General features: G+C 42.8%; 2 protein-coding genes across 2 annotated transcripts; one reads left to right on the forward strand and one right to left on the reverse strand.

Moving 5' to 3' along the window:
* The first annotated feature begins 1,611 nt into the window (after window positions 1-1,611).
* Window positions 1,612-19,239, forward strand: LOC140756191 (uncharacterized). The gene is made up of 7 exons (XM_073091631.1): window positions 1,612-1,819; window positions 1,890-2,678; window positions 14,234-14,351; window positions 16,055-16,259; window positions 16,838-16,900; window positions 17,713-17,819; window positions 18,318-19,239. Exons 1-7 carry the CDS (start codon window positions 1,639-1,641, stop codon window positions 18,376-18,378), a joined length of 1,524 nt encoding a protein of 507 aa, XP_072947732.1. The 5' UTR covers window positions 1,612-1,638; the 3' UTR covers window positions 18,379-19,239.
* Window positions 4,487-8,306, reverse strand: LOC140756140 (uncharacterized). Its single transcript, XM_073091580.1, has one exon. It carries the CDS (start codon window positions 8,171-8,173, stop codon window positions 4,487-4,489), a length of 3,687 nt encoding a protein of 1,228 aa, XP_072947681.1. The 5' UTR covers window positions 8,174-8,306.
* Window positions 19,240-23,750: the final 4,511 nt, after the last annotated feature.

Consider the following 23,750-nt stretch of genomic DNA (forward strand, 5'->3'; position numbering starts at 1 on the left):
TGAGTTTTTCATTTTTATGATTATATTTTAATGTTTAGCGAAAATGTTTAATTGTAACATACATTATTATTTCTGCATAATTTGTATCCCAATAATAGATTTAAAGTAGAAATATGAGTTTTGAACTTCTAAACAGCAGAGCAGGTATGGCTGAACGCACTCGAAGGTCCATGTCAATGCAAAGGCTATTAATTATATAATAATCATCAGAGGTATTATATACATAGAGATTATACTTGACTGGGTGAACGACGCGAAGGATTACTTGAAGTAATGATTTTTGGGAGGACTTGCGCCGGCGCAGTGTTCGTGTGCTCTAATGTGGAGGTATGGAAAAGATATAAAAGCGATACATACAGACTAGGTTCAGTCTGCATTTTTGATTATGTCCCTAACCCAGATGTCTATCTAGAGTATAAAATATCTGTGAATAATCATTATAATCAATGTGTGATGCTTATAAAGCTAAGTAACCATGCTCAGACTTTACTGTATGTACCTATTTCACTATTTTTGTATTAAGAACCTTAAATTAGCGTGTAAATTATAAAAAAAATATTAATGCATTTATTGTAAACGAATTTATTTTGTGTTGTTTAAAATGAATCCCACTGTTATAATTTTTACTATGTACTGTAATGACGTCACGTTCTGTCGATATTGTATAAAAAGAAAAAGCCTTATAAATATTTAAAAAAACAATACATGTACCTTATTGAAAATCTTGGTCTTTCATTTGGTTACCTACTCGTTGTACTCTTTGGACATGTTATCTGAAAATGAATTATTTTATTATTTATTAAGCACTAACTATATAAAATTATAAAAAGTAACAGTTGTGTGGTATGAATCCGCCCTGATTCTGTCTAGGGTTAGCTCTGCTTATTACACATTAACTTAGCTAAGCTTAGTTTATTACACAATAATCTGCTGGGCATAGCGGTGTCGGTCTCACACGTAAACATTTCCGAGCTCGATCCTTGGGCTCATAAACTAAACAACTAAGTGTTCTAGGGCTGGATGCTACTGTACCTACAGTACATTATAATTTTGTATCCACGGCATCCAGAACACAAAAAATCTTATTGCTGTGCCCTGAGTCAAGTAGAAAAGTCGATATTCCATTGCACTTACGAGCCATAAGGACTTCCCAGACGCTTGGTATCATCTTTAAATATTTTCAAAAAACTTTTTTGCGTTTTATGTTTCCTCGTTCTTGTTTAGGGTAATATGTATATTGAACACAATATATTCATATATTATTCATATATCTCCTGCATTTTAGTTAAATGGTACGATTTTACGCAATTAACGCTTTTAAAAATTACCGCGCAATTCAGTTCTGTTTCGTAGTTTTTTAATACAAATGTATAAAAAAAATTTAATCAGTTTTGTCAAAACATAAATTAAGTTTTGATATTAGATTGTATTATTAGACAATCGTGTATGAAGCAAATTTATTTTATAAGATTAAGATGATTAAGTACTTAAAATTTTCTTATTGCTGTAAAAGAATCACAGATATAAAGTAAGAATAATATCCGAACGCATTCATCGCTTACTGAACGTAATCATATCAAAACATAAACCGACTTGAACGATTCTTGGACGCAAAATCAAACTGTCATTTTCATTATCATGGCGGAGGATGAAGATGGTGTTTCGAATAAAAAGTCTCCTCAAAATTCAGCCACAGCGGGCCCCTCGCAAGAGAACCAGCAAAATGTGACGAAGCCGGACCTGGGCATCGAGGAGGCGAAGTACGATAGCAAGGAGAACGGCGAGAGCGCGAGCGCGGAGCCCGTGGCTTCGACGTCCAGTGAGTGTTTTAAGTCGTTTTTTGTTCGCTAAATATAAAGGCATACCTCGAAGCGTCGGTCTCATTGCAGAATCGACGGGGGCGATCCGGCGGGACGAGAACCCGTTCTCGTTCCGGCACTTCCTGAAGCGGGACCTGTCGCTGCCGGGCAACTCGACGTACGAGAACACCGGCGCGCGGCCGAAGGTGTACGCCAACACGGTGCAGCACTCGCCCACCAAGCTGGACGTGCACGCCGAGCCGCGCCGCGAGAAGGCCCGCGGCGAGACACAAGCCAAAGACAAGCACGCCGACGGCTGCCTGCGCAGCAGTGATAACACGTCTTCGAGTAGTTCCGTGGAGATACTGTTTAGTGTAGTGGACAATACAGATTCTAAGCATAATTTTTACTCGGAGGCCTCCGACGTGCCCTTCTACCACAGGCCGAACCTGGCCTCCGAGCCGCTGGGCATCCCCTCATTGCCGGACTTTGTTCAGGATCACATTCTAGTGGAACAGGCGTATTTGAATTCTAACGGGCCCATTTCTGTTGATCTCGATAATCTGCCGGATTTTACTTTTAACACTAGTTTTAATGGGGGTTCGCCGCTGTCGCTGGGGGCGCGGCGTAACGCCAGCGGGTATGGAGGTAGCAGGAGTTACGACTATGAGGCTTACATGGGAGCGTCAACATCGGCTGATGGTGCGTCGGGGAGGAGCATGCCACTGGACCTGCCAGCGGGGGCCGAGGCGGCCGGGCCCATCCCCCTGGACCTTCCGGTGCACCTCAATCTGGACCTGACTGAGTCTGTGAATCCAGCAGACAGGCGCAATGTGTCTCCACGCAGTACGTTTCCCCTGGATCTGCCTCCAAATGCGGGTGAGTGTTTTTTGTCTTTATTACCTTTTACAGTAGAAGTGATTGTATGTCTCTAAATTAAAATAATCAACCATATAAGATGAGTGATAAAACTTTCATTTTACGCATAAAAAATAAAATATCTTAGAAAAAAATAAAGTTAAAACAAAATTATCATCAAATCTCTATTCAATACATTTTCTGCATGAAAGTGTTAATGATGGAATGGTTAACTCATTAACATTATGGAAGTGTTAACTCATTAACATGAATATCAGCTGTAAAATGTCATTGAGTGTCGATTTGGTTGGTTTATATAACTTCTCAATATAACCAATAAGAGCAACTTAGAAATATTCAGTTTATATCACAATATTAAATTGGTTAGTGAAATTAAAAGTCCACATTGTCCCAAATTGGCAAGACCAATGGAAAGTTAATGTTAATTATCTAATGTGATATCAGTGCCAATAAAAATTGGCACATGCGATACATATTGTATTGCGATTTCAAAAAATGTGACATCTATACTAATAGGTTTTCCTGTGTCGAGGGTGCCATGGATACCTACATAGACAAATACACAAAACTCAGTCCCGGAACAGAAGTCTAAATTCATCCTTTATATATCAGACCATCACCATACGTCTGACCAGGGTTTGAACCCGGTACTGATGTGTTTCTTCAAAAACCATTTTTGTTTTGCTTTAGTTTATTTATCTCTCACATTCTCTAGTGCCTTAAGGGGGGGGGGGGGGTGGAAGGAGCTGTTTGCCCTGTGTTGTCGCGGGGCGCTGTGTTCGGCGGTGTGGTGGTATGCCACGCCGCCACCTAACCTGCGACCGTATAGGGGTGCGGGCGTGATGTTGTACGGACGGCCTTCTTCCGTCCGGCGCCGGAAGCCCGCTCGTGGTGATAGTCGTCGCGTCGGGGAGTTGCGCCTGTCCCGTGCCGTAGAGAGGGTAGGTGTGGGGAAGGGGTGACGTGCAATAGAAACAATAATTGACGTGCAATAGAAACAAGAGTGTAGGCCAGCCAAAGCCTCTTCCCTATCCCGACCTAACCCCTACTTCCTCTTCTTGAACAGGAACGCTTCCGTCTTCAGATCTTCCTTCTCTTCCCCAGGAGTCTTCTTCTTCCCAGGAGTCTTCTTCTTCTTCAGGAGTCTTCTTCTTCTTCGGGAGTCTTCTTCTTCTTCGGGAGTCTTCTTCTTATTCTTCTCTGCTGAGACCATGCTTAGGCCGGAAAACTGGTTTTCTGAGCTACCCCAGAGCAATACCGTAAAGAGAGCCGCGCTTTTTTGGGCCCATTTTCGTGTCATTTTCACTTTGGCTGACCTAGTTTTCACTCATTCTTTATTGATTCCCAAAATTTACATATATGTGTTATACATTGTTGGAATCCTTATAATTAGCCCTATCTAGCTACATAAGTTACATTATCATACCTAAATTGATTACAAAGTTATTCGTGAAAATATTCCAAAAATGTACATCTTACGTAATTTTACATGTCAATATTCCTAATTATCTCGAAATTATCACAATTGATTCTGACTAAACTTACATCAATATGAAGCTAGAAACATATTCTAGGAGATAACATAAACTTTAAAAACATAAAACATGTATAAAACTCAAAAACCTAACCTTGAATACTATTTTCATAAAAATACCTAAAAACTCTAATAAAATACAACAAATGTGACCGATAGCGCCATCTACCGTGTCTTACCCCTAAACTTAAAACTTACGTAATGTATTTTTCTTATTCAACATATAAAAACATATTCAGACGGACATAAAAAACAAGTTAATTACAATTCTTAATTAAATAACGTTAGTTAGTCGCCGACATCCTCCCCCTCGTGCGTAGCACCAACTCCTGGCCCGGCGACTCCATGCTCGTGGCTTCGACGTGACGACCGCCTCCCCGCAGTCTGGCTCACTGGTCGATGTTCCACCGCCTGTGTCGTCGACCGCTTGCTCTTCATCACGTCGTGCTGGTACCAGTAGCACCAACTTGGAGCTGGGACGTTTCAACACGCCCCCTGTAGTGCGCACCTCCAGTACCCTGGTGCGACCGTCGGGCCCAGGGAAGGTTCGGACCACCTCACCCCGCGGCCAGGCTCCTCGTGGCAGCGTGGAGTCCACTATCAGGACCGTGTCTCCACACTGCAAATCTCTTGTGGCAGCTCTCGCGTCGACTCTTCTCGGGATCAGAGTTGGAAGATACTCTTTCACCCATCTGCTCCAGAAGTGGTCGGCTAGTCGCTGCGCAGTCCTCCATGTGCGCCGGCCGGTGAGGTCTTCGTCGGTGAATGTCCCCAATCTTGTGCCGCAGGATCTCCCAATTAAGAAGTGATTGGGAGTGAGGGCACCTTCTTCGTTGTCTTCGTCGGCTTCGATAAGAGGTCTTGAGTTCACCAGGTGCTCCGCCTCCAATAGCAGAGTGTGCAGGACTTCTTCCTTGGGATGCCTTTCCTTGAGGGTAACCGCCAAGGCCGTTTTGATGGAACGGACCAGGCGCTCCCATGCCCCGCCCATGTTCGGAGCCCCAGGTGGTATGAATTTCCACCTGATGCTCATCCGCTCGGCTGTGGTGATGAGGTCTTCTTTGTTGAGGCTGGCGAGGGCTTCTTGAAGTTCCTTGTTGGCCCCCACGAAGTTGGTACCGTTGTCGCTGAAGATCGTCTTCGGCATCCCCCTTCTTGCTGCCATTCTTCTTAGCGCCAGGATCATGGAGTCCGTTGACAGAGATGCTGCCAGTTCCACGTGGACGGCTCTGGTTGTGAGGCACGTAAACAGAGCGCCCCACCTCTTCTCATGACGCCGACCCACCGTGATGCTCATGGGCCCGAAATAGTCCACGGCGGTGCATGTGAACGGCGGTTCCCCATGCCGCAACCGTTCCAGCGGGAGATTCCCCATCGGCTGGAGTCGTGCCGTGCCGCGGTACACCTTGCACCACTGACACCGATGAACCGTCGCCCTCACCGCAGACCGTAGTCCCAGGATCCAGTAGCGCTGCCTCAACTCGTTGATCACCGTCGCGTGGTTACCATGGTTGAATTCTTCATGGTAGTACGCGATGAGCAGTCTGGTGATGTGGTGCTTGCTGTTTAACACCACAGGTTTCTTATCTTGCCGAGTGCGTCTTGCCGCGTCGATTCTTCCTCGGAGTCGTAGTAGTCCATCTTCCATGACGACATCCAATTTCTTAAGCCTGCTATTCTTCTCGAATGGCTTCATCTTCTTGACGCAGCGTACTTCGTCTTGGAAGCTCTCTTCTTGGCTTCTTCGTAATAGGATCTTTTTGGCTTCTCTTATTTGGTCGGGTTCGAGGGGAATGAATCTTCTTTCTTGGGTGTTCTTGTTCACGGGCTTCATTGCTACCTTGGCTTTCTTCTTATTTCTTTTCCAGGTAGGATCTTGACGCTCAGACTTGCGGGACACGTTCACTGCGTGTTTCTTCTTTCGGCACAGGTCGACGAACTGTAGTACCCTTGCGGTCGCTCTTACTAGTCGAGTCCAACTTGAGAACTTGACTGGGTTCGGAGTTGGATGCCGATCAACGGGCTTTGTTGCCCCCACAGTTGACCTCTCCTTCTCTTCTCCCGTGTGCTCCGCCTTGACAGTACGTGATTCCGGCCAATATTCCTCCTCTTGTGCTAGGAACGAAGGTCCATTGAACCATCTGTGTCCGCTCCCGAAGTCCTTGGGCACGTCCCTCGTTGCGTCGTTACTATCGAGATTCTTTACCCGACTTTCATACACCTGCTTCAGTGCCGGATCCCCATCCAGTTTCTTTTCGATGTTCCTTAACCGGTTTTCCGCTTGCTTGTAACTGTCGGGCATTTTCCCTTCCTTGTTTTTCCATAGCAAGCCGGTCTCGAAGCGCCCATTGTCCAATCTCTTGGACGTTTCTTCCAAAATTGCCAGAGCCCTTTCTTCTATGTCTGTGGTCGGTCGACGTGGCTGGATCCTTAACGATTCCACGGCGAAATGTTCCTTGATGACCTTTTCCAAATCCTCTTCTTTAGAAGACACGTGCGCGCAGGTTACGAAGTTCACAGGTCTTGATGCTGCTCCATCGGACCCGTGTAGCACCCACCCTAGGTAGGTCAATGATGCTACGGGTTGACCTCTTTTCCCTTTGCGTGTGGCTCTGGACACGATGAGCTCCCAATTGTCTTGTCCGATTAACAACTTGGGTGATTCTTCTTCATAATACAATTGTTTCGACATTGGCTTGAGATGAGCGCATTCTTCGATCCTTCTTATTTCCAACCTCTGAGGCGTCAGGTTGATGTCATCTATCGTACGGGCCCCAGAGATGGTTCTCTTCTTGGTCTGGTGCATTCCTTTCAATCTGGCGTTGACCTTCATTGAGTCTTGCTTGGAGATGGTCTTCCCACCTACGGTCTCCAAGGTGAGTGCTTCCACGGGTCCTTTGAGGCCGATTTGTCTTGCAACCGCAGAGTCGAGAAGCGTGACAGTTGACCCCTCATCCAGTAACGCCAGGATCCGGGCAGCTCCCTTTGGTCCATATAGCTCAACAGGAACCATCTTCAAATATGCCTTCGCTGTCCTTGCAGTGTTCACCGGGAGCATGACGTTATTCGCAATTTCTTTCTTCTCTTCGGGCTTCGGGTGATCCCATCGTTCTTCATGAAGCACGAAGTGATGCCACCGCTTACATGACTTGCACGGTGGACGCCGACATGTTTCCTTCCGGTGTCGTCCTTGAAGACACTTGAAACACATCTTCGACTTGGTAGCGACGTCCCACCGTTCCTTCATTGGCAGCTGTAGAAATTTGCGACATTCGAAGAGGTGATGCTCGTACTGGCAATGTGGACAGCTCTTCTTTTCTTCTATTTGTTCGGACGTGGTGTTCGTGAATTGACGTCTGGGAGGCTGGCGCGGCTGCTGCGTAGTCTCCTGCGTCGCGTATGGTCCACACCGGTCCGCTTCCCTGTTGAGGAACTTCATTAAATGCACCAGGTCTGGATCTTGATCTTCTGCGTCGGCGGCGAAGTCGTACCACCGATACTGCAATACCGCCGGCATCTTGCTCACGATAATCCTTACCATTTCCGGTGAGTGTAGATACTGCGGTCTTCTTAGCCCCCGTATTGTCGCGACGGTGTTGTTCACTTGACTGGCGAACACGCAGATGTCGCGCGCATTTTCGTTGATCCTAGGAAGATTCTTTACCTTTTCCAGTTCCATCAGGATCAGGGCTTCTGGTCTTCCGAACCTTCGACGAAGAGCTTCTATTACTTCTTCAGGAGGGCACTCTGAATATAATAGGCTCTTGATAGCCTCCCTTGCCGTGCCCTTAATTGACCGCCGCAGCCGCGCCATATTCTGTGCATCCGTAAACAGCGGTGCGGTGTCCTCATAAACCGTCCTGAAGGCGATCCATTCTTCGCTTCTTCCATCGAAGTCGGGTAATTCATGTACGTAGTTAGGTTGCGATGCATTCCTCGGAGCAACACTAATGGCCTTCATGATGGCCTCAGCCAATTCCTTGGTCCCGTTGCTTGAAGGTTCCGCTTGGTCCGCAGGCTTGACGATAGTGACTGGAGGTTGACTGGCTCGCCCCTCCCCGGACGCCCCCAGTCGGTGCCCCTCCCCGGACACCTCCCCCTGATGCCCCTCCCCGGACATCCTTTCCACCGTCGACTGCACCCACGTGTGGATGTTCGCGTTATGCGACCAGTCTTCATCCTCGACCTCGGACTCTTCATTCTCCACCTGGACCAGCTCCCACTGCGCCTTGGCGAGTTCTGCAGCTGCCTTTGCTTCTTCCAGCTGTCGGCGCGCCAATTCCAGCTTGGCTTCCATCTCCCGACGTTTCGTCGATTTCACCGACCGCGTTTTCCGGGTTCCAGCTGTTGCAGCAGTTGGAGCAGCTGGAACACCTGGAGCAGCTGGAACAGTCGCCAAGGTGCCTGAAGTGACTCTAGACTCATATGTTGTAAGCGTACCCTCAGTTGCGGTGCCCGATGTCCCCGAAGAGTCAGTTGTCCCCTGCGCGCTTTCCGTGGCGCGGGGCGCAGTCGACTGGTTCGGCGGCGAGGTTCCCCTCTGGCTCCGTGTGATTGGCATGACGGCGTCAGTAACCCGACGATATGACGACTAGCACGATGATCCGGCTCGAAGGACCAGCTGTTTGTCGCGGGGCGCTGTGTTCGGCGGTGTGGTGGTATGCCACGCCGCCACCTAACCTGCGACCGTATAGGGGTGCGGGCGTGATGTTGTACGGACGGCCTTCTTCCGTCCGGCGCCGGAAGCCCGCTCGTGGTGATAGTCGTCGCGTCGGGGAGTTGCGCCTGTCCCGTGCCGTAGAGAGGGTAGGTGTGGGGAAGGGGTGACGTGCAATAGAAACAATAATTGACGTGCAATAGAAACAAGAGTGTAGGCCAGCCAAAGCCTCTTCCCTATCCCGACCTAACCCCTACTTCCTCTTCTTGAACAGGAACGCTTCCGTCTTCAGATCTTCCTTCTCTTCCCCAGGAGTCTTCTTCTTCCCAGGAGTCTTCTTCTTCTTCAGGAGTCTTCTTCTTCTTCGGGAGTCTTCTTCTTCTTCGGGAGTCTTCTTCTTATTCTTCTCTGCTGAGACCATGCTTAGGCCGGAAAACTGGTTTTCTGAGCTACCCCAGAGCAATACCGTAAAGAGAGCCGCGCTTTTTTGGGCCCATTTTCGTGTCATTTTCACTTTGGCTGACCTAGTTTTCACTCATTCTTTATTGATTCCCAAAATTTACATATATGTGTTATACATTGTTGGAATCCTTATAATTAGCCCTATCTAGCTACATAAGTTACATTATCATACCTAAATTGATTACAAAGTTATTCGTGAAAATATTCCAAAAATGTACATCTTACGTAATTTTACATGTCAATATTCCTAATTATCTCGAAATTATCACAATTGATTCTGACTAAACTTACATCAATATGAAGCTAGAAACATATTCTAGGAGATAACATAAACTTTAAAAACATAAAACATGTATAAAACTCAAAAACCTAACCTTGAATACTATTTTCATAAAAATACCTAAAAACTCTAATAAAATACAACAAATGTGACCGATAGCGCCATCTACCGTGTCTTACCCCTAAACTTAAAACTTACGTAATGTATTTTTCTTATTCAACATATAAAAACATATTCAGACGGACATAAAAAACAAGTTAATTACAATTCTTAATTAAATAACGTTAGTTAGTCGCCGACACCCTGAAACTTTTTGACCAAGACCTTCGATGACCTTACTCTGCCACTGCTCACATTAATTATTATTTCAACAAGAGCTATAAATGGGGTGACAGGTTAAGTCAATGTCTGCCCATGATCTCTACCAATTATAGATACATTTATCCAGCACTTAAAAATATCCAGTCTTTGTGTGTTCTTTGACCAAAAAACTACAATACTGTTTATAAACTGTGACCTTGATTAGTAACTCAAATACTTTTTCATGAAATCTAGATATTTGAGCTGGTTTAAAGCTAAGTCATTCACACATACAAAGTCATTTGGATTGTGATTGTGTTTACACACACACACTACACATTGATAACTAGTCAAAACTCACACTACAATAAAACAACTTTGTAATTTTATAACATAGTGCAAAAATATAAACTAAAGTTATTTCATTTGAGCATATTAGCACTTGGTATAGTTGATGTATTTATCATTTTATAAAATCTCTATATACAATATTAATTATGGAAAAATAAGCTATTATATATAATTAACTGCATAATTAAGCAATTAGTTATATGCATCTTAATAAACATTGATTAAATTATAATATGTCATAAGGTAATATGCATTATTATTCATTGGGTGATTAATATTATCCTTTGAATTTGAAGCATGTCTCAGAGTTCTTTAAAAATAATAATGGTTCTCAAGGTAGTATACCAATCTGAATCGTCTCACTCTGAAACGAAACCGGTGCCCAGCAGTGGGACAGTAAAGGGTTGTTCATGAGCAAATATAAATGTTCAAGGGCTTTTTGAAGTTTTCAGAGATGTATAAACCTAATAATTCACACTTGCTATTGTAGCAGAGTAGATCATAAGCACTTTCTATTTTGAGTGGCATAAATATCCATCCTTGTAGAGAAACATAAAAAATAAGGATTACCAGAGACACTTGTGAAATTAAAAGTCCACATTTCTGTGCTTCGATGGGAATGGAAACTTGTTATTATCGTGATGTAATTGTATAAAGTTACAACAAATGATAATTATTTTTTAATACATTCGAAAAATAAGAGGTGCGTGCCAGAGTTTCGAACCCCTGCCCCTATCGAACGCGGCCAGATCTTTTACTGCTCTATTTTTACTCCAATGCAGAGGTAATATTTATGTCCCATTCTTAGGCACGCCTGTAGCCATTGACAGCATACGGCTTGACAGATTTTGACATATGAGGTGTCTTCGGATTCGTCTCAATTGTAGGAAGAGCATAGGCTATATTTTAAGAAGTCTGGTTGTTGGCCTTCGTAGTTCGGGTTGTTTATGAACCGTCCCTTCATCATCGATCGTAAACCTGAACACAGTAGTAAATATGTTAGCAATCGCTCACTATAATGCGACGCCGTATGCGTATTGAATTTCGCCATCGACGGTGCGTGCGCTGTGTGCTAACTACAATAACATTTCCGTACCAATAGGTGCCTTTATGTCTTCGTGACAAATTCGCGCCTCAAACACAATTGTTTGTTGGTTTATGAAAGTTGATACACCAATTTTTATTGCAATTATTCTTTTTTATAAGTTTTAAGTATAAAAACGAGCTTTCCATCCAACAGATTTTACTTTCTTTGAACTGTTATGTACTTAGATCATGTATTTACCTCATTCCTTCAGTTACATTAAATCAATTGAATTTATGTATTAATCAATGAATTAGGAAATATTCTCCTAATGTTATCGTTCTACCGTAAGTGGCTGTGAAACCTATAAGTCCCCTCGCTGGGCACTGGTCTTCCTACTTCTTAGTCAGGTCTTTTTTTTTTTTTTTTTTTTTTTTGGTTACGAGGGGGAAACCTTCAAAAGGTACCCTATGCCGTGGGAGCGGCACGGGGTTATGTGGGATTCTTACCGCACTAAAACCCCCCCGGTGGCCGTCCTCGGCGCTGCGTAGAGAACTCCGGGATCTCCAAAGGAACGCAACCGGAGTCCTCTTAGCGCGTTGCCCCATCGGGCTCTGCTCAGGTGAGCTTGACGCTCGCCACACCGTCTGGTGGGCACGACGGTATGCGACCACACATACCGCCGTCCTTCCCGGGGTCACTAGCCGGGCAGTTCGAGCTCCCACTCTTGTCGCCCGCAACCCCGGAAGCCCCTTTTAGTCGCCTCTTACGACAGGCAGGGGATACCGTAGCCCTATTCTGGTCCCGGAACTACAGGGACACCGCGCCGGTGGACGTTATCTACGCCCGCGGCGACTCCTCCTCCGAGCGGGTTCAGCGCGCTCCCTAGCTCGCTCGGCGTCTTCCTTCGCGGACATGACTATGTCGCAGAAGGTGATCATGCCTTCCCAGGCTTCGCTGCGCTGAACCATCGCTCCAACAATGGCGGCTGGAGACAGGTCCGGTCCCACTTTTGACACGAGGATCCGCCGCTGAGACTCCCACGCTGGGCAGTACTGCAGCGTGTGCTGTGCGGAATCCTCGTGGTGCCCGCAATGATGGCACTGGGCAGTCTCCTCCCTCTGTATCCTGTTCAGATACTCACCGAAACAGCCATGTCCGGTGAGTATCTGGGTCAACCTGAAGGTGACACGACCTTTGGCAATGAGCCAAGCCCGAAAGTTCGGTACGATAGCATCGACCACCCGTTGGCGTCTTAGTCAGGTCTGGAGCGTACTGCGCTACGCTATTCCAACACGGATAGTTTTAATACAATCCAGCAGGACCACGATAACAAGCAGGGCCCACGCTTGACTGCCCGAATCCTCCGGCCACCCATTCAACACCCTACCGCGCCCGACCTTGCTTAAATTTGTAGATCAACGAGCTTTTGCCCGCGGCTACGCTCGCGTATCGTAGTAATATTTTCATCCCCTATTTTATCCCCTTGGGGTTAGAATTGATCAAAATCCTTTCTTAGCGGATGCCTACGTCATAACATCTACCTGCATGCCAAATTTCAGCCTGATCCGTCCAGTGGTTTGGGCTGTGCGTTGATAGATCACTACGTCAGTCAGTCACCTTTGAGTTATATATATTTAGATGAAGATCACATACGGCGGTGTTGTGGTAGCCACTGCTTACTTGGATTATACGTAGAAAAATAATTTATGAGGGCGTACGAGGAACACCGCCACACTCATTTCTAGCTTGAAACAGCGTTTGCATTTCGGTGGAATACACTGGGTGCTGTTTTACATACGAGGGTCGCCTCATACGGTCATTACCAACAGGTTGATTGTACATTCGCATGCTATTTCTAATAAAAACAACTTCGTCTAATATTACTTAACATATAATAGGTATTTTTCACCGATAACATTAACATACAAACGATTGGCAGTATTGAAAAACTAATTATATTGAATGAATGACGAACGACTCCCGCCGTGACCTTTGTATGGGTACTTTGACATCATTAGCGTAATCAGGGCACAAATTACAAATCTGTGCGCAGTATTCACTATTCACACTTGCGCAGTCGTAATGAGATTGATGGCTGCTGGAATATCTAAACGGGGTTGTAAAGTCTAAGTATTCGAACTTCGCATAAAAATTACAAATCTTTGCGCAGTATTCACACTTGCGCAGTGCCGTAATGAGATTGATGGTCGCATGAATATCTAGACGGGATGGTAAAGTTCAAGTATGCACAACTTTGAACAAAAAATTTAAATCTGTGCGCAGTAATAACACTTACGCACGAGAGGCCACTAAATATATTCGGACTTTGTACAAATGCTCAAATACACGTGCCACACATTTTATAAATATTCAAATATAATTTTGCTTTCGTTCTCTAAGATTTTGCCTTTTTATTATTGCTTATTCTTGGTTGCGGATGGAATCTGGGAACTTTCCATGACAGACTAGTTGCATAAAAAACATGTATTAGGGAAAAATCAAAATTCAGTTTGATCGTTTGTTTATATCTGTACTTTTTTCAGTCATGATGTCTATAATTAACTTGATACAGAATTAGGAAACCTGAGGCCGAACCTGAGATGCATCCTTATAGTCTACCTTACCTCCAGCCAATCATAGATGCATCCTTACACTCTTTACCCCTGACCACATTACACCGCCTTGCATGAGTAATCTACCACTCCAGTCAAACTATAACAAAGCAGCGCTGAACACTGCTGTTTTAAGGCATTAATAGGTGTAGCGGTGATGCCTCCATTGTTGCCACAAAGGGTTATATTTATTTATTTGGAAAACTTACAGCTTACTAAATTAACATAAAAATGCACTATTATAGAAAAGGAAAGCCTATTATAAGTTTTCACATATTGTCTCACATACCACCTCATTACCCCCTGGTAATAGAAGTGTCGTGGCGTTGCAGGTGCGGAGGCGATGCGCTTGCCGGACTTCCTGCCGGTGCACCCCGGCCGCACGTCGCCGGAGCCCGAGCACCAGGACGAGCAGCTGCAGCAGATCATCGCGGAGCTGGAGAGGACCAGGTGGGTAGCACTCCTCCGTGGATGCTTGGTGGTATCTCGTTAACAGAAACATATACTTTTTCTTATAATATAGGAGAAGCAGACGAGTATGCAGTACACCTGATGGTAAGTGGCTACTGGCGCCCATGAACATCTGTAATGAACCCCAGATAGAATTAGATATTCCTACCTGAGGTCGGCACAGATGCGCCGCTACCCCTGAGGACTAAGCTGTAACGCCTCGGAAAAGTATGTCTCCCTTACCACACCCTTCAAACCAGAACACAGGAGCGCTTAACACAGCTGTTATGAGGCAGAAATAGGTGTAGCGGTGGTGCCGCCGGAGTCGAACCACTAAGGGTCCTACCACCTTCAAAGCTTGCAATGCTTGGTGAAATCTCGTTAACAGACACAATTACTAAACTTTTGGTCAAGGAATATAGCTAAAGAATATAAAGTTGTGGATATTTAGAAGTAAATAAATAGAATTTTCTATCTCTTATATTACCTATTTTAAAATGTGAGCATAAAAAATGTGAAAGTATATGAATTAGAAAATATCGAATTAAATAACAGGCTCTTTCTTTTACACTCATATCGGTGGTAACTCTGCCACGCGAATCGTCTGGCGTGATCATTTTATTTATTTAAACAATTATGTACGGACTAAAACTTAGATGTGAGCATAAACTAGCTATATAATATATACATTGTAATTAATTTAATTGTCTATTTATACAAGCTCTCCTTGTAAAAACGCATATGAACAAAGGTGCTACTTATTTCTCTAAGAAATATCTACGAGCAAACCTGTAATTGGAGAGTAGGTAAAGAATGGTAAATACGTATGTATAATTGTAATAAAATAAAACATTCATTTATGCACATTCAAACAAAGTTCAAAATGTAATTTTAGGCGAATAATTACGTAAGCTATGAATATTTTTATAATTATTCAATTTATTTCTTTTACGTCGTACATAATTAAAATATGCAATATGTTTTTTTTAGCGGGTAAGTTTCCTTGTAGTAAATAATTAATTTTACAATTCATCTATTTATCCGGTAATTGTTTACGCATGTATGTAAAGAGTAGTTTTATCAGCGGTTAAAATTTGGTTCATTTATAATTATGTTACATATTTATAAATGTACCAATTTTGCTATCGTAAAATTAGTCGTGCCAACTTAGAAACCTTCGTGGGCACATGTACACTAAAGATCTTCATATGATCAAATGCATAGTTTATTACGATTCTATAGAGGACATACAGTCAAACATTCATTTTTTATATGTAATATAGATTTTTATTTGTGGATTCTATAAATTTAAATGCATTTCGGGTAAAGATCGCGCCAAGCTTCTAGTCCGCTCTGAAGTAGTTGCGTGTAGGTGTGGTCAGAGGGCCAATGCGGTGGAACATAACTACAAGCATATACTCCGTAGCAACAGCAAGGACACACTAACTGCGCTAAGTGCCCGGGGGCGAGTGCGGGCATCGGAGGGTGCGGGGGGATCCCGCGCAGTCTTCGTCCCGCTAATATCTACAATTTGCTGTTGCGACGCGACTCGTTTCTATATTGAGAGCGGACTCGAAGTTTGACGCGAACTTTACCCGAAATGCATTTAAATTTATAGAATCCACAAGTACAAATCTATACTATATAAAAATGAGTGTTTGTCTGTATGTCCTTTATAGAATCTGTAATTGGTTGTTCGGTAGATCGGAGTTGTTCACGGAGCGCAGCCGGCGGTCGCGCGCGGAGGACGAGGCGCAGACGGCGCGCGAGGCGGCCTCGCTGCTGCGCGCCGAGGCGGCGGCGGCGCGCGCGGCCGAGGCGGCGCTGCGGGCGCGCCGCGCCGACCGCGACCTCGCCGACGCCAGCGACGGGGTGAGGGGACCTTCGGAAACTATAGGCTATTGTAGTGTGGAATATTTGGACGCTGGGCGATGTGCTATTGGTAGGGTTGGAATCATATTAGTTCACGTCACCGAATTGCGAACAGTGTTTCCAACTACAACTTGTTAAACGTAAAAACGTATCAAAATCAAACAGATGTGTTATTTTTATTCTAAGTGAAATTCATTGCAAAGTTTTAAGAGAAATTACAAAGATATGAGTCGCCAAACTCAATCTTAGAAGTCGCTAAACCTTCTGAAACTGTAAAACAATGTTTTTACATTGTTTTACAGTTTACAGTATCAATACATTATTGAGGCGCGCTCACCGGTATGCGGTAGGGAAAAATAAGAAATTGTACTAATTCGCGTGACTTAGACGAACAGTGTTGCATACTCCAAAAATCTGCGTCGCCAAACTCAACAGTTAAAGTTCCTAAAAAATCGTTAAAATTGCTGACAAGCAAGCGAAGTTAACGACAAAAAAAACGTTGCCAAATAAACAAATGTTATTAATTTATGATGAATATTGTGTCAATGTCCCGTAGTTATGGTTGACCCATTTTTTGTATCCCTGTTAATATTTTTATTTATATTTATTTACAGGCGAGATCAGGCGACAATGATGCAACAGTTACAAGATTGAGGAATGAAATTAGAAGGTTAAAGGTATGTGTTATAAATGTGATATGTATTTCTAATAGAACTTCAGTATTATTAAAATTTGGGTTATAGATGGTTGTGCTAACTTCTTAATGGTTTAAGGAATTCTGAACTTAATTTCGAATTATGGTTGGTAAAGTATGGTTCGATCTGGGTGAGCGTGAAGCAATTCTTGCGTTTTGGTGAAAGACTGTGGATTTTCTTTTTATAATATAGGAGTAACAGACGAGTATGCAGTTTGCCTGATCGTAAGTGGCTACTGCCGCTCATGGACATCTGGAATCAACCTCTGGTAGGATTAGATATTCCTACTTGAGGGTAGCCACAGACACGCTGCTACACCTGAGGATGAAACTGAAACGTCTCTGAAAAGTATGTCTGCTTTAACACACCCTTCAAACTAGAATACAGCAGCATTTAATACCATTGTTATGAGGCAGAAATAGGTGTGACGCTCGTACCGCTGGAGTCGAACCCCAAAGGGTTCTACTACCTTCAAAATGATGTCGGCTGGCTTACATATGAGCATAGCAACGAGTCACGCTAGGCAGTTACTCACCATCAGGTGGACTTAATGATTAACTGTTACCCTACGATTCAACTTACCCTGATGATGCCCCGTTTTGGAGTGAAACACGTGTTGATGGTGGTATGGTGGTATATATGTTTATTTTTTTGCATCTGCACGCAGAGGCGTGCGGATGCAGAGGCATCCGCATCCTACATATTTGTAGTGGATTGTTCCGAAGTAGTTTTAATCTTAACTTAATGGACTGCAAACTCTTTTGCTGCTCATAATAATTGTGTATGTGTTGCAGGAGGAGCTGTCAGCGGCGCAGGGCGAAGCCCGGGCGCTGCGGTCGCGGCAGGCCGCCGCCGCGCGCGACCTGCGCGGCGCCTCCGCCGTCGCCGAGACCTCGCTGCGGTACGTAGCCGTTGACACATGTTATTCACATTCAATCTTTCAAATGATTTGCCTATCTTAGACTTTTTTATACAATATGTTATCAATTTTCTATGTTTAATTAAACAACACCACTATCACTACCACTACCCTCAACACTGCCACTGCAACTAACATCAACACTAGCACAGCACTACTACCTCTTAGTACTTATCATATTATACTTTGTAAAATCCATGCCAAACTCCTTGTCCGCTCTAAATATAGAAACGAATCGCGTCGCAACAGTAAATTGTAGATATCAGCGGGACCGCCCCAGCACCCTCTGCTGCCCGCTCTCGCCTGCGGGCACATAGCGTAGTTAGCGTGCCCTTACGTTGCTACGGAGTATATGCTTGTAGTTGTATTCGACCGAATTGGCTCGCTGACTACACCTGCACGCAAAAACTTCAGAACGGACTAGATCTTTAGCGTGATCTATACTTGACACCAGCTTAACACCCATTCCTCTTATTCCAGGGAGCTACTGTCCGGCCTGGAGCGTTTGCGCAACCTGAGCTCCACGCTCGACCCCACATGATGCCCCCGCCACAACCACGAGTACTGGTGCGAACCTTGAGCTACTCACGCACGTTGTTGATAACCAATCTATCCTAGCTTTACCTGCCGAAGATTGAAAACTGTGTCTAGGATGAAGGAATTGGGCGACCCGCGTGGCGGAGCGGTCAATTTTATGGTCTGAAAAGTATAGGGCTCCGGGTTCGATTCTCGATCAGACAGGTCTGAATCATGAATTTAGAATTCTAGGTCTGGTTATTTGTGTATACGTCTTTGTGTGTGTCCATGACAACCGCAACAAAGGGATTCTTAGCGGCTGTGTAGAAAGAGTTTTTTAATTGTCAAATATTGATCTTTGGTAGGCAAAACATGGATAGATTGGTTATTAATAACGCGTGAATCTTTCACTAAACTCGTTTTAAAGGTACTAAGAATTATGTTACACAGTTGTAACATAATGGCTGACGTAACGAAAAAAATAATATTGATAGTAACCAAATTTTCTTAATGTATATAAATCATGTGTCATTATGTTCGTACGCGTTAATCTCCGAAACTCGACCGATTTCTGAATGTTTTGTGTGTGGTTGGTGTAATCTTGCTTCAGATAGGACCTGGTAGGTGGCGCTAATGTCGAGATCCTTTTTGTTAGCGGACTTCTTAGGAGTCCACTATAGGTCTATAAAAAGATAAAAATTAACGGTCTTATTTATAAAAAGTTATAGCATTTCTAAAGCTATAGTACCAGTGTCAAAAGTGTTATTCATAAACGCATTTTAGGCATTAGACCGTTCTATAAGCCTTCTATAACTTATAAAGGCCCTACTATAATAGTGCTATAAGACATTTTACGAATAAGACCGTAATATTTTTGTCTATATATAAATCTCTTTTTTTCAAATGTTTTAGACCCTCTGCTTAAGAGTCAGTTTTCTCATCTGGTCTTCTATATAACATTATATTATTAAGTGTAAATATTAATTATGGAAATCATCCCTTATTACAAATATAGTAGCATACGTCATTATACAAATGTAGCGAACAGAGTAAAAATAATCAAAGGATGTCAGACTGACAGTTCGTTGACAGCTGTCACTTGACATTATCGTGTATGTTTATGAAGCTTGTTAATGATAATTCATGTATGAAGTGTGTAAGGTATAAGGCGCTCACTGTGCGCTAAACTGCTAGTCCGCTCCGATATAGAAACGAGTCGCGTCGTAACAACAAATTGTAGATATTAGCGGGACGAAGACACCGCGGGAGCCCCGGCACCCCCCGCTGCTCTCGCCCGCGGGCACATAGCGCAGTCAGTTTGCCCTTACGTTGCTGCGGAGTATATGCTTGTAGTTATGTTCCACCGCATTGGCTCTCTGGCTACACCTGCACGCGAAAACTTCATAGCGGACTAGCAATTTGGCGCGGACTATACTTACATTAGTAAATGAGGTATATGGATCTACCCGTTATATGCCAAAGCTCAAGTTTCGTACCAGAAACTATGTTACGTACAATGTGGTCAGTTTTTCATCACTTATCTTATTTTTGATAAAATTCTGATTCGATTGTCTCAGTTCGGAGTTTGTATATATGCAAGAGAAAGCTTCAATATAATTCAGGAAGGTGTGGCGCCATCTCTTGACGAGGTGCTTAAACTCATGACAATAATTTTATAATGACAATCACTAACGCTCGTTATTGATAATTGATCTATCTAGTGTTTGTCTAACATAGATCGAAACGTAACTTAAGTGTCGTAGGTACAAATAGTCAAATTTCGATCTCTGGTAGGAGAAACATTGGACAGATTGATTATAAATAACGGGCGTAACTCGATGATTGTCTTCACTCTGTATTCCAAACACTAGTTCTTCCAAATGTCTCAATAAGCCCATGTTTATTAAGAAGGTATATAATTATCGATTTCATAATTATGTAAGAAATAAGACAAGTAAGGAAAAACGCGTTGTACATTTTCATTGACACGATGCTATGTCATCCGTGTCGACTTGCGTGCTAAATCATGATAGCTACCAACAAATTGACGCCTGATTAAATGTGCCCTGAGCTAAAGCTTTTATGTACAAACAAAAAAAGAACGACTGCTTAAAAATATAGCCTATATTACTAACACATTTTCAAAACTTCATGTTAAAAATATAAAACAACATGGTCGATTGAGCTGAATATAGAAATGAATCGTGTCGCCATAGCAAATTGTATGACTACACCTGCTCGTAACAACTTCAGAGCGGACTTTACTTGGTTTGGCGCGGATTATACTTATAATAAAATAGATAAAAGTAGGTATAACTTGTGTCAATAAAGAAACATACACAATGGCGACTCATGTTTGCATCTCATTGCGATATATCCCGCCATTTTGAATAACAATCTTTTTGAAAACGAGTTACGTTTACTCAAAATATAGTTATATTAGTTTTTCATAAATTTAGTTTGGTCAGGCGTTCATTTGTTCGTAGGTTGACATTAAAATTTCTAGAAATTTTGACCCATTTTTTATTTTCGATGGTAATTCGGTTATTGGAGGTGTTAGGTGTTGCATTGTATAAACTCATGTTGTGTTGGGTCTATGTGTAATATATGTACTGGTAGATGTGAAAAATATAAAGTAATTTTACTTATTTCGATAGATTTTTTGGTTTAAGATCATTATTTGGTGACGTCAGAGGCGTATATTCAATTTTTTAAATATAGTTGTATCTTCTCTGAGATATTATATATGCTTAGATGGAACGTCGTTAGACGAGACTCGAAAAAAAAACGTTTTTAAATAAATGTATGCGTTGTCTTCACGTGTATCTTGCTCCAATTTATTCCCAATTCCATCTAGACATATATAATATGTTTGTATCTAGTAGCTACGGCATTAGCTCAGTGAGATGTTATAGGTTGTATTTCAGTTAATTGCAAGGTATGTGGGAGTAGGCGAGGCCGGTCCCCCACCGCTAGTTGCCGCGCCTCGGCGGTACTCCGAATCTTAAATATCGGAGCTTGTATATATGCGGAATGTGTAGGAAACTTCGATAGCGTGATTCAGGATACGTGTGGCGCCATCTGTTATGCGTCGAAAACGCCACGGTATTTATTTGTAAATCGACTCGTATGTGTAACCACTATGATAAGGTAAGTTCGTGACTAAATGGATTAATGTGCAACTATTGTATATCGTAAGTTTTGTGATGTAGGTGTTAAAATTAATGAGAGGCAAGGGCGTTGCCGGTAGGGAGGCGGTCCATTCGAAGATAAAGAAACAAGTACAATTTGGTGTTCCACTTCATGATTGTGTCGGGGTGCGGGTTGGGTAAGGGTAGGTTATGTCGGGCGAGATCGTTGTTTAATGTACTTTGATTTAAAATTTAAAATCGCGTAAGGCCGGCCACAAACGTACGGTTTCGCTCCGTTGATCCGCATTCGTAATTCCGTTTGATATTTTACTTCCGTTCTTCGAACCGAAAGCAAAGCCAAGTTTTGAATTGAACGTTCTAAATTGAATATTTTTTATTCGGAAAATATAAGAACGGGTAAGTCTAGATGAACATTTTGCATGTGAGACGTACATTTGGATTATGCATTATGGAAAATGAAGCAGTAAACCGTATGTTTGTGGTCAGCCTTAGACGATTGTTAAGTGGAATGGGATTATCTTAAAGTGCGGTCGTAAAGTGGAACTCACCCATAAAAATGTACAAAATAAATTTAATGAGAACTGAATTTGTTAATCAATAAAACTATAACTAACCCATATTTTATTCACGTGATTTTTCTAGAATTGTTTTTTTGTAAACAAAGTTTCCTTTTTTTTTTCATAAAATAGACATAAATTGTTGATGAACTTGCTCGAGTTTAAATCTTGAGGATTAAGACCTTTTTTGATAGAGTGAATAAGATTTAAAACTGACTCCAAACATTTATTGTATGGTACCTACTTTAGTTAAAAGTTTGTGGAGTTTTAATTAAATACTGTTTCGATTTCAGTATTACCCTTGGATGTTATTAAAATGACTCCTTAAGATTTGAAAAAAGGCTGTCGTATAACGAGTTTAATGAACCCATGTTGTCTTTATAGTAATGAGTTGGCAAAAAAACTCAATTCAACTTTCATGTATATGCTGAAAAATATCAAAATAAAATGTTCCAACATTTACATAATTATATTTGCATCCTGTTTATTTCAAGCTAACCGCTAAAAATGTATTCATATTTCAAAGTTAATTTATTGTCAATATAATTGTTTAACAGTAAAAGTAATGGTAACGCCCGTAGATATAGAACGTGTAACATAATTGGTGTATAAAACTATCTGTATGTTGATATAAAATTATAGTTACTATAATCTATTCTATTGTAGCTTCCTTGTAGTTGTATAGTACGAATATTGTGCTTTGTTGATCTGAAATCATGCAAGCATCTGTTGATGTAAGCGTGCATATCCTAGGTTGACGAGGGGGAAACCTTCAAAAGGTACCCTATGCCGTGGGAGCGGCACGGGGTTATGTGGGATTCTTACCGCACTAAAACCCCCCCGGTGGCCGTCCTCGGCGCTGCGTAGAGGACTCCGGGATCTCCAACGGAACGCAACCGGAGTCCACTCGGCGCGTTGCCCCGTCGGGCTCCGCCCAGGTGAGCTTGAAACTCACCACACCATCTGGTGTTCACGACGGTATGCGACCACACATACCGCCGTCCATCCCGGGGTTGCTGGCCAGGCGATTCGAGCTCCTACTCTTGCCGTCCGCAACCCCGGAAATCCTAGGTATATCCTAGGGTGTGTCTCACTTAACATCAGGTAAGATTAAATGTGTGGATTTAGGAATTAAATCCTAGATCTACCCATTGACTAATCTGCAGACCATTTTCTATACGTAAATTAAAATTGCACAAAATATAAAATTATTAGGTTCCTTTTATATCCACAGGCATCGAACGTATCAGACACGGCAAGTGGCAGGTGGAATCATTTTACCCTAAATAATACTTTGACAGGCTTGGCTCGTGGCTGTGTTACGGCAAATATAAATACGTTAATTAACGCATAGGGGCATAGGAGAATACTATTTTGTCTGCCACGGCACGCGTCTGACACGCTCTATGTCTGTAGATGTAAACGATCTCTTTACCCGTGTCATTACATTTGCCGATCAGCAAAGCAAATATTCGTAATTTACATATGTACGCTCCGCGAATACGTATTGAAAGTATCCGAAAAGAGTATTTTTCTATAACAGTAGGTTATGAAGGATATTGGACTTTTAAGAAATTGATGTCTATATATAATATTAATGTTAATGTAAGAGGGAGATGGATGGATTTGTATACAGTACAGCTATAAAAATGGAATTTTTTTGGATTGATATGATTTACTTAGGCCCG

The sequence above is a fragment of the Epargyreus clarus genome, unplaced genomic scaffold (assembly GCF_041222505.1).
Source record: "Epargyreus clarus isolate Ecla_fem2 unplaced genomic scaffold, WU_Ecla_fem_2.2 ptg000034l, whole genome shotgun sequence".
NCBI classification, from domain to species: domain Eukaryota; kingdom Metazoa; phylum Arthropoda; class Insecta; order Lepidoptera; family Hesperiidae; genus Epargyreus; species Epargyreus clarus.